At 33.1% G+C, this 12083-nt stretch overlaps 2 protein-coding genes across 4 annotated transcripts in view; one reads left to right on the top strand and one right to left on the bottom strand.

Annotated features, from left to right (window-relative positions):
• LOC127420944 (collagen alpha-1(XXVIII) chain-like) overlaps positions 1–3997 on the top strand; it is a 32877-nt gene extending 28880 nt beyond the window's left edge. For all 3 annotated transcript variants that reach the window (XM_051663596.1, XM_051663595.1, XM_051663597.1), the window contains exons 31-35: positions 46–82; positions 185–739; positions 2066–2220; positions 2976–3249; positions 3553–3997. In XM_051663596.1, coding sequence (XP_051519556.1) covers positions 46–82; positions 185–739; positions 2066–2220; positions 2976–3249; positions 3553–3725 — 1194 coding nt within the window. In that variant the 3' untranslated portion in view covers positions 3726–3997. The remainder of the gene's footprint in view (positions 1–45; positions 83–184; positions 740–2065; positions 2221–2975; positions 3250–3552) is intronic.
• A 123-nt stretch (positions 3998–4120) lies between these two features.
• Positions 4121–8898, bottom strand: LOC127420948 (glycoprotein-N-acetylgalactosamine 3-beta-galactosyltransferase 1-like). Its single transcript, XM_051663601.1, has 3 exons — positions 8642–8898; positions 7535–8199; positions 4121–5256 (listed from the first exon to the last, which is right to left on the bottom strand). The coding sequence occupies exons 1-3, from the start codon at positions 8790–8792 to the stop codon at positions 5086–5088; spliced, it is 987 nt and encodes a 328-aa protein (XP_051519561.1). The 5' UTR covers positions 8793–8898; the 3' UTR covers positions 4121–5085.
• Positions 8899–12083: the final 3185 nt, after the last annotated feature.

Raw genomic sequence — 12083 nt, 5'->3', positions numbered from 1 at the left:
TTAAAAATATTGTATAAATAATACATATTTAATTTTACCCAACAGAGAGAAGAGGTGATCAGAATAATACGGGACATATGCGGTAAGTATCCATCCTTGTCACTCTAGCACAAAACTTTATATTTAAGCTGAATTGTGTGTGTTAGGTGGAGACAGATGTGTTGTACTCTGTGTCTTGTCTCAGGATGTGGTATCACATGCCGTATGAGTCCTCTGGAGCTGATATTCATCATTGACAGCTCAGAGAGTGTTGGTCCTGAGAACTTTGAAGTGGTGAAGGATTTTGTGAATTCTCTGATCGATCGCATATCTGTGAGCCGAGAGGCCACTCGTGTTGGGGTGGTGCTCTACAGTCATGTGGAAGTGGTGGTGGTCAGCCTACAACAGCTGTCCGACCAGGCCAGCATCAAAGCTGCTGTGCGCAGGATGCCATACCTGGGCGAGGGTACCTTCACGGGTAGTGCCATCCGCCGAGCCACTCAGCTGTTTCAGGCGGCCCGGCCGGGTGTGAGGAAGGTCGCAGTCGTGTTGACGGATGGACAAGCAGACAAACGGGATGCAGTGAAGCTGGAGGAGGCTGCAGAGGAAGCTCATGATGCTGGGATTGAAATCTTTGTGATTGGCATCGTGAACAGCAGTGACTCACAGTACACAGAGTTTAAGAATGAGATGAACATTTTAGCCTCTGATCCTGATGCAGAATATGTCTACTTGATCAACGACTTCATGACACTGCCTAGTACGTAATTCCGACTAAGAAAACAAAATGCTAACTTTTGTTATCGTTTGCTACTTTAAAAGGAATAATTCACCCCAGAAATTTTAATTCTGTTGTAATTTACTCACCCTCATGTTGTTTCAAACCTGTATGCTTTTATTATTATTTTTTGTCTATGGGACACAAGGAGAATTGAGAGCTGCAGCAGAGGAATGAAAAGTGCTGAATGAATTGCCAAATAATGCGCACAAAGCAATCGTATGGCTTCTTAAGAAGACTAGGAATATATGGAATTGTATGGTGTTTTTGTCCTTTTTGGAGCTCGGTAGACTCTATGAACTGTCGTTGTTTGCAAAACAGCAGTGTGAAGATTCATAAAAATGTCTCATTTTCAGTTCCATGAAAGAATAAATAACAGCATACAGGTTTGGAACAACATGAGGGTGAGTAAATAATGGCAGAATTTTTGGGGTGAACTATTCCTTAATTTATGGTTTACAAATTGTATTTTATTTTTTACAATATTTTTATTGATTTTTAATTTTGAAATGACAACAAAGTACGATAATAGGACAAAAATCATATAAAAAGGGAAGAGAAAAATAAGTTAAACAAATTTATTAATAGAAAGGTTATATGTGCATAAACGAATACATTCATACATATGCCAGATTCTACGTCATCTATGAGGAGAATACTAAGCCAGTTACACAGAAAATAAACTATCTATATCAGGTTCCTTCAAGAATGTTATAGAAGGGTTCTGAAATATGATAATGTGATAAACTTTGCAGGTTTGCCCTTAACAATACATGTTAGATTTTCCATAGACAAACAATGAGACTTGCTTCATACTAGGGCTATCCATACTTCTCCAGTGTCTAGCAATTACATGTGTTGCTTGTAATAAACAGAAGATTAACAGTTTCTTTCCAGAGCCAGTTAGATTAGACGTTACAAGAAAAATATTAAGTATACAAAGCTTAGGACAGACAGACAATCAAACAGACTAACACCTTTTCTCAATAGAGTTTCATTAGGGGCATTTCCATAAGCAATGAAATGTAGTTCCTTTCTCTAAATTACATTTTAAACAATAATCAGGAATATTACATTTATGCAATACTGTAATTCTGATGTTATGCAGTATATACTCTCATAATCCATTCATAATATAACAGTTTAAATCTTGTATTAATGGTCTGGGTTTGGGCTTTTAAGCAGATATTCTATATCTTCGCCTAAATCTCGACACCATGCTAGATGCTTATTTTCCATTGTTTCCTAATTATGGTTTACTAGAATTCTTATGCTTTCTTATTGTTTTTTGTTTGTTTGTTTTTTTAGCATTGGAGAGTAAAGTACTGAGTCAGATCTGCGAGCATGATGATGGAACACCATTCAACCCAAATGGAATTCCCTTCCCCTCATTTGTGCCTGCTTCAATTCCAGACAGAACTGAGAGCCCCATCAGTAATGATTTAATCACAGAGGGGAAAGAGGTATTTTTTTAAACTTCAACATTTGGACACAGCAAGAACAACTTACAATACACTGTATAAAGTTTGTTAAAAATTACACATAGAACAGCAAAAGAAAAAAAATATACAAATTGTAATCCAGCATCATGAGCAAAAATATGTTATTCAAAAGGAAAATATGGACTCCAAGATACTTTTCAGTGGTTTTGGAAAGGAAAAAGCATAACACCATGTCCTAATGCTGTAAAGAAGTGAAAATACTGCACAAGGTGGCACAATAGCAGCCAATCAGAACATAAAGTATATGATGTTCAATATACACACACGTGGAGCAGGATTTTGGACCATTGACATGTCAATGTGAGCGAGGTAAAGTCACAGAAATAAAAATGAAGCAACTAAAAACATGCCTTGTCGCTTTATCATGTCACATCTGTTTAGGAAACAATGAAAGACCAAGCAAGATAAAGAAATGTTATACAATTCTTATATTTCAATTTGTCTTGAATTACCAAAAGTAACTATTAATTTACTCTTCAGTTGCTCGGCATAATCTAAACCAGAGCATACAGTTTATATTCATTATTTTGTAACATTAATAAGGTTATTACAAAAACACCTTTAATTTGCAACATTCGAAAATTCCAATGTATGCAGTTGTATTCAAATGACTCAAATAATAACCCACAAAGGACAAATCTATAAATGTGCTTAGTGTTCCTATAGGCAAACCTTAAAAAAGCCTGACTCACTCTGAATGTCTCTCTTTACCACAGGTTGCACGTCCGACAGCGTTTGAGACCCCTTCTCCACCTCAACCAGATGATTATAAAGACAACATTGACACCAGTAGGAGAGTCTATTTTGATGGGTCTGTCAATGAGCTCCCTAGGATAACAGCTGCCCCATATGGAGAGAGGCTAAAACCCCATTCCTCGATCTCTGTGGTTGGACCCCAGACGCCCACAAACTGGCGTAATTTTCCAGAGATCAGCCCACCTCCACAAACACTACCTCCACCTCCCCAACAGCCCGACGTCACTGTGAGAGGTAAGCACACTGGCTCGCACCCCAGTCGTGTCATTTGAAAATTATTTGAGTACTATAGTAAAAATACAAAATGTAACCTTGTAAACTGCTTTGTAAACACTTACTGTGAGTAATGCAATTGTGCATTGATGTTTTAATGCATAATATGTATAAAATAAGTGATGTGTTTGATAGGTTAGAAAGGTTACACTTTTCACATTCAAATTTAGGTTTTTATTTTATCATTGAAAAAGTTATAATAATTTAAACCACCAAATCAAATATGAAGTACCTACAGTATATGCTGATGTTGTTGTTTTTCAGATGTTGGCTGCTTGCAGGGATTGGACCCTGGACCATGCAGGGCATACATTGTGAGGTGGTACTATGACCCGGAGGCCAACGCCTGTGCACAGTTCTGGTACGGTGGTTGTCAAGGCAACAGCAACCGCTTTGAGATGGAAGAGATGTGTATAAAAACTTGTGTGCAGACATAACATATCCTCAAAATGAAGCACAGTACTTCATTCATCATATAAAAAAAGTTGCATGTATTGTATTAGCTTTTTTTTTTATCAAGCTGGTTCAACATTGCAATCATGCACTAAACAGATGCATTTTCATTTTAGTACATTGCTCATGTGAGAATAATGAGGGATCCCACACTGACTGGAGATCAGTTTTTCAAATTTATATAATAGTCAACACATTTATATATATATATATATATATATATATATATATATATATATATATATATATATATATATATATATATATATATATATAGTTTAGATATACTAGACTTAGCTGCACTATTTTCTAAAAATAACATAGAAATACAGTACATAGTGGCAAGTTTTATGATTATACTAGTCGCATTGAAAATGTTTTGTGCATTTCTTTCTTTTTTATTCCTTCCATAAAAAGTGCATTTGTTTTGTATGTTGCAACCCTAAAAATACATTTAGTGAAAAATACTGTAAATATATATTTGTTAAATTGTATGAATAACTGTGCCATCATTACAATAGTAAATCATTCCTGTGAAAATCACATGACTGGCCATAAGAGTCACAGGTCTTTCAGAGTTCATGAGAAGGGGTGTGTATTTATCATACAGAAGCCTGAGATTAAGAATCTGAAAAGTTTCTAATCACTCATCTTACACATTATACAACCCTTTATCAACAATATTCAGAAAGGCATTGTTGTTTAAAAAAACACAGCATTTTGTGAATCCCCCCCAAATCTCTTGTGACTACATCTGTAAAACTTTATGGGAAAAGTATAGTATGTTAAAACTGTCTTCTTTTGCATTTTGTGATTATTAGCATTTTCATCTATATTCTTAATTATGTTTGTCAATGTTACATATCACCATATGGCTTTTGCAGTGACCATGATCTCAGATTTGGTTATTTAAAAGACTGCCATCATGTCTTAAATGCTGTATGTGACAACCAAACACTGACACTTTGTCAGTTTTCTGCCTGTTGATGTCCTTTCTTCTATAAATGAATTATACTGAAGGAGATACTACTGTAGGTCTGCATTAACCACATCATCACTTGCTTTAATTTTTATAGAATTTAACAAAGATTCTCAACTTGTTATCTTTATGGATGGTCTGTAATGAAGCAAAAACTCTATTTCAAAGGCTAGTAATGTTTTGGGGGGACAAGTTGTTAGTCTGTATCTTTGTCAAATCTGTTTTTAATATGTATTAAGACAATTTTAAGTAAACCATGTTATATTTATTGTTCTATGAAGTGATGTATTCATTGTATTAAGAAATTTAACATAAAAAGATAACATTTTGAATGTTTTCTTCTATTCAATTTATGACAAGTAAGGTCATGTATCCCAAAGTATTATCTTATTTCTATTATTTAACAGTTTGTCTGGGTTAATTCGGTATTTATATCCATAGGGGCGCAAGTGATAGGTGTAGTATTCCAATGTGTACATCTCCACATCATATATGTAGTGGAAAGAGATAGCTAAATCTGAACAGCATCTGGGGCCCTGAAAAGATAAGAACAGAACAATATGTTCAACATAAATAGTAGAACATCTCTGGCATACAGTACACGATTTCATCCAAACAATCTTTGTCATTTACAGTCATATTAAAATATGTGATATCAACAAATCAAGATTTAAGACATTTTTTTTTTAACAACAATCTCCTAATTCTACTTTTGACATTGTCTTTCTAGTTAAACTGAAAATTCTCTCATTATTTACTCACCCTCATGATATCCCAGGTGTATATGACTTTTTTTCCTCACCAGAGCACTACTTTGCTCTGTAGGTCCTTAAAATGCAAGTGAATGGTGATCAGACATTTCACAATCACCGACAGTCAACATAAACGTCATCCATATGACTCCAGCGGGTAAATTAATGTCTTCTAAAGTGACACGATTGCTTTTGGTGCAAAAAAGATCAATATTTAAGTACTTCTTAGCTATAATTCAACACTTCTGGTAAGCGTCACCAGTGGGTGGAGTCCATGTGGTCTCTCATGTGATGTATTCGCGTTGCAATGATACACACGTAATCTCAAGCTCTCCACTCTGTTGAGACATCCAGGATAAACGCACAAAAGCACGATTGTTAACAAAGAAACAGATAAATACAGATCTAAACCTAAATCAACCAAGCTACTGTACAGTTTTCCTCCTTCTCACTTGTAAACAGCACTGCTCTTCCAGCTGAGATGCATGTGCCTCAGTTCTTACGTGTCTCACATGCCAATGCAATTACATCACACATGCATTCCGCTTCTGACTGGAAGCATGATTTACCGGAAAAAAAAAGTACTTAAATATTTGTCTTTCTAGCACCAAAAGCGATCGGTTTAGAAGACATTAATTTAACCACTGGAGTCGTATCGATAACGTTTATGTTGACTGTCTGTGATTTTTGGAGCTTCAAAAGAGAAATCTCCATTCACTTGCATTTTAAGGACCTACTGAGCTAAGATATTTTTCTTCAAATGTGTTCTGGTGAAGAAATAAAGTCATTCACACCTGGGATGTCATGAGGGTGAGTAAATAATGAGAGAATTTTCATTTTTTTGGGGTGAACTATCCCTTTAATATTGAGTTAATTTAAACCTCAAAGGCCATGTTGTCTCATATTTGATACATGCATTTCTACATGATGCACAAAACATTAGGTAAACATAAGTGGCTTCAATTCAGTAAATACTGTACTCATATTGAAATATCAGTAACAATGCAAATGTTATTGTTACTGTTACTTAATCAAAATCAGCTAATCTTTCACAGCAAAAAGACGTGCATCACAATAAAGGCAGCCATTTTAGAAATGATATAACAAGGCCTTCTTTTTCCAGAAGAGCACAGATACTTTACCAGGAGGCATGTAGACATGTAGTATACTGCATACAACATGTTGATCATAGGGATGATGCAATGCTTTAAAAAAAATAATGTATCAATTATGATACGCTAGGCGCTATAGGGTTAATATTGAAGTTGAATCTGTCACCTGGCTATATCTTTGCTAGACTGATTGATTGATTAATTGATTGATTGATTGATTGGCCAGCAAAGCTATGTTGAAAAGGGCAAAGAAATGCCTTTTTATTACTACTATTATTATTTATTCAGGAAAGCTCTCTTGTAGGAATTCTCCATATTCTAACAAATGTTAGCAATATTAGTATAGAAATAACATATCAATATAAAATATTTTACAGGCTGTCCATGTCCCATAGGGGAACTGTGGCAGAACTGTTAGCCAGTTTTTGACTGATCTCAAACTAATAGTTGTTTGGAAAAAAAATAAGTTTTGCTAAATGCTATATTGTCCCTCCCCTATTGTACTGTATTATATTAAGTAAAGTTAAAAAGTAATGTACAGGTATTTGACTCTGTACAGCAATAATGATGATTTACTGAATGAAAGACTGAATTATTTTAATGGATTTGCAATCTGAGCATAAAAACAAAGTACTATACTTTACATTAATATGGTACCATAAGTATGTTATTTTAGACAGGACTTAAAATGCAACTCCTAGTTTTATATAATATGAAACAAGGTGTCCCTGCTCCTTGTGTCTATCCACTAAGGGGTCCTTAGCCTGAAACAGGTTAAAGACACCTGGCCTAGGATATTTTATCTCTATAAGCACCACAATTCGGAATCAGTTTCCTTGCCAGATTTCTAACTGTTGTTGTCATTTGAAATTAGTTGCTCAGGTATCACTAATGACTCATCCAACACAGCAACTACTGTATGCACAGCACTTCAAATGTGTCATTCTTACCTCAACTGGTTTATAATGATCATAGATGAGGTACCAAGGTCGTGGTCTGGTTGGCTGTCTGAGCAGGTAATAGTCCGGAGGGTACGGGTGAAAGGTTTGTCTCCCCATTACATCCCTGGAATCACCAGTACTCACATTCATTGTCTCCATGCAAAGTCCTAGTCCAATATCCTCAGTTTCAGTGGTGTGTTTGCAAAGTCCATCAGCAAAACCCTTCACAAATCTCCTCAAAGCTTCCTTACTGAGAACATAGCCAGCCCCTCCACTCATGTAGCCCTGTTCTACAAATGGCTTGAACCTCCGTCCAAAATACAGTGGCTCCTCAGTGTTGTGTTTTGACAGACCATAGCGCAAATTCTCAACGACAACAAACGTGTCATCGTCAGCTTTAAGGAACCAGTCAGCATCGTCCAGATGGTGTCTGTGAATGTACTGAAAGGCCCGTATGGTCTTCCAGTAGAGCTGACTCCGTCCTTCCGAAACATTTAGCCCTACTGTTGGGAAGGGTGTCTCCTTCGAGCTCATGAAGAGAATTTTGTTGCAGCTTTTGGCCCATGTGGCACGAACATGTTGAGTTCTTGACTGCAGGTGTAGGGGCAGTGTCATTACCCAGCATAACACTCTTACCTTCTGCCTCAGCTCTAGCGCAACACTTCTGTTTTCAACTTTAGGAACATTAGAATACAGATTAATCATTTTATCTTCATTTTAACACCACATGGCCAACAGGTTTAGATTAACCACAAAGTGTAGTGCTGAAATAAGGACTGTCAATCAATGGCTATGTTCCTAATAGCATACTACTCCTACTATTTCTGTTGTATGTAATTGTAAGAAGTATGTGGATTTTATGTATGCATACAGTAGAATCATCAGATCTTCAATTTTAGATACTGTATGTTTGAGGAATCAGTTTGAAGTAACACTTTTTTAAAGCATGTCAAATATTAAATATTATAAATCAACACAAGTTACAAAGGAGTAAATTACATTTACATATGGGTAAACTGATCATCTTGACCCTTTTTCCAATTCTTATTTTTACTGTGGTTGTGCCTGATTAAATGAAGGAGAAATGTTAGAGTACAGAAATAGACTTTGGCTTACCAGTAACACCAAGTCGTACAATAGGTATATTACAGCGAGTCATGGCGAATGAAGGAGTCAGGTTCCTTTGGAAGCTAGAAAAAGTTACTGAGAGAATGACGCTCACTGCTATGCCACTTAAAAATGAAATGAGGGACTGGAATTTTCTCATATCTAAAATAAATATGTTTGAAAAAGGCTTACTGTTCAGTTTATTTAGAGAAAGGCAACATTTGCTCAATACCCTAAAAGTCCTGCCCTGAATACTACCTATAAACTGACATACACTTGCCTTTATAGGTTGTGCAACATCCAGATTATGCAATTCAGATTTCACAATTGTCAAAATGTGCATGTCACATGTAAAGCCTGTAATCTCGCCATTCTTTTCTCTTTTTAGCTTGATATTTTATAAGCTTTCAACATGTTTATTAGAGTAAAAACACTTTGTCATTGAGAAATATTAAAATTATATTATATTATATTGTATTGTATTATATTTAATACTATAATATATAATATTACTTTACATTATTCAAAACTATTCAGATATTTACACACATATTCCAAGACTTTTCTATATGTTTTGCTGTATATGCAGCATTATATATAAACCATTCCTACGCTACTTACAGACTTACCTCAAACTGGAACTGAAAAACACAATCGTTTAACTGTAACAATGATGTTGTTGATTTGTAAACATTTAACTTTGCTTATAACATTAAAAGTCTGCTAAAATGACTGTGGGTGACACACGTTCTTAAATTTTAGGCTATTTGGTTGTCAGTCCGTTTGAAATAGCAGATGGTTAGATCTTACATTATAATTTTATTTGCAATCTTTTTCTTTTATATGGCATTTAAATTTGGTTGGCAGCCACATTCTTTTGATTTTGAATTTGATTATTAACCGCATTCTTTTGATTTTGAATTTGATTAGTAATCGTATTCTTTTGATTTTGAATCTGATTAGTAACCGCATTCTTTTGATTTTGAATTTGATTAGTAATCGTATTCTTTTGATTTGGAATCTGATTAGTAACCGCATTATTTTGATTTTGAATTTGATTATTAACCGCATTATTTTGATTTTGAATATGATTATTAACCGCATTATTTTGATTTTGAATTTGATTATTAACTGCATTCTTTTGATTTTGAATCTGATTAGTAATCGTATTCTTTTGATTTTGAATATGATTAGTAACCGCATTATTTTGATTTTGAATTTGATTATTAACCGCATTATTTTGATTTTGAATATGATTAGTAACCGCATTATTTTGATTTTGAATTTGATTATTAACCGCATTCTTTTGATTTTGAATCTGATTAGTAACCGCATTCTTTTGATTTTGAATTTGATTAGTAACAGCATTCTTTTTATTTTGAGTCTGATTAGTAACCGCATTCTTTTGATATTGAATTTGATTAGTAATCGTATTCTTTTGATTTGGAATCTGATTAGTAATCGTATTCTTTTGATTTTGAATATGATTAGTAACCGCATTATTTTGATTTTGAATTTGATTATTAACCGCATTATTTTGATTTTGAATATGATTATTAACTGCATTCTTTTGATTTGGAATCTGATTAGTAACCGCATTCTTTTGATTTTGAATCTGATTAGTAACCGCATTCTTTTGATTTTGAATTTGATTATTAACCGCATTATTTTGATTTTGAATACGATTATTAACCGCATTATTTTGATTTTGAATTTGATTATTAACTGCATTCTTTTGATTTTGAATTTGATTATTAACCGCATTATTTTGATTTTGAATTTGATTATTAACTGCATTCTTTTGATTTGGAATCTGATTAGTAACAGCATTATTTTGATTTTGAATTTGATTATTAACCGCATTATTTTGATTTTGAATTTGATTATTAACCGCATTATTTTGATTTTGAATATGATTATTAACCGCATTATTTTGATTTTGAATTTGATTATTAACTGCATTCTTTTGATTTGGAATCTGATTAGTAACAGCATTCTTTTGATTTTGAATTTTATTATTAACCGCATTATTTTGATTTTGAATATGATTATTAACCGCATTATTTTGATTTTGAATATGATTAGTAACCGCATTATTTTGATTTTGAATATGATTAGTAACCGCATTATTTTGATTTTGAATCTGATGAGTAACAGCATTATTTTGATTTTGAATATGATTATTAACCACATTCTTTTGATTTTGAATTTGATTATTAACCGCATTCTTTTGATTTTGAATCTGATTAGTAACCGCATTTTTTTGATTTTGAATTTGATTATTAACCGCATTCTTTTGATTTTGAATTTGATTAGTAACAGCATTATTTTGATTTTGAATATGATTATTAACCGCATTATTTTGATTTTGAATTTGATTATTAACCGCATTCTTTTGATTTTGAATCTGATTAGTAACCGCATTCTTTTGATTTTGAATTTGATTATTAACCGCATTCTTTTGATTTTGAATTTGATTAGTAACAGCATTCTTTTGATTTTGAATCTGATTAGTAACAGCATTCTTTTGATTTTGAATTTGATTATTAACCGCATTCTTTTGATTTTGAATCTGATTAGTAACCGCATTATTTTGATTTTGAATCTGATGAGTAACTGCATTCTTTTGATTTTGAATCTGATTAGTAATCACATTCTTTTGATTTTGAACCTGATTAGTAACCGCATTCTTTTGATTTGGAATCTGATTAGTAATCGCATTCTTTTGATTTTGAATCTGATTAGTAACCGCATTCTTTTGATTTTGAGTCTGATTAGTAACCGCATTCTTTTGATTTTGAATCTGATTAGTAATCACATTCTTTTGATTTTGAATCTGATTAGTAACCGCATTCTTTTGATTTTGAATCTGATTAGTAACCGCATTCTTTTGATTTGGAATCTGATTAGTAACCGCATTATTTTGATTTTGAATCTGATTAGTAATCGCATTCTTTTGATTTTGAATCTGATTAGTAACCGCATTCTTTTGATTTTGAATCTGATTAGTAACCGCATTATTTTGATTTTGAATCTGATTAGTAATCGCATTCTTTTGATTTTGAGTCTGATTAGTAACCGCATTATTTTGATTTTGAATTTGATTATTAACCGCATTATTTTGATTTTGAATATGATTATTAACCGCATTATTTTGATTTTGAATTTGATTATTAACTGCATTCTTTTGATTTGGAATCTGATTAGTAACAGCATTCTTTTGATTTTGAATTTGATTATTAACCGCATTATTTTGATTTTGAATACGATTATTAACCGCATTATTTTGATTTTGAATTTGATTATTAACTGCATTCTTTTGATTTGGAATCTGATTAGTAACAGCATTCTTTTGATTTTGAATTTTATTATTAACCGCATTATTTTGATTTTGAATATGATTATTAACCGCATTATTTTGATTTTGAATATGATTAGTAACTGCATTATT

Source organism: Myxocyprinus asiaticus, chromosome 30, assembly GCF_019703515.2.
Source record: "Myxocyprinus asiaticus isolate MX2 ecotype Aquarium Trade chromosome 30, UBuf_Myxa_2, whole genome shotgun sequence".
Taxonomy (NCBI): domain Eukaryota; kingdom Metazoa; phylum Chordata; class Actinopteri; order Cypriniformes; family Catostomidae; genus Myxocyprinus; species Myxocyprinus asiaticus.
This window is presented reverse-complemented; position numbering and strand designations above follow the sequence as displayed.

What these genes read in the sequence shown, in the direction of transcription:
- LOC127420948 (XM_051663601.1), bottom strand. Translation starts at nt 8,792, where the DNA reads ATGAGAAAATTCCAGTCCCTCATTTCATTTTTAAGTGGCATAGCAGTG. An exon ending in TGTACGACTTGGTGTTACTG is followed by an intron (nt 8,200 to 8,641) that starts GTAAGCCAAAGT and finishes ATGTTCCTAAAG; the next exon opens with TTGAAAACAGAAGTGTTGCG. An exon ending in ATCATTATAAACCAGTTGAG is followed by an intron (nt 5,257 to 7,534) that starts GTAAGAATGACA and finishes TTATCTTTTCAG; the next exon opens with GGCCCCAGATGCTGTTCAGA.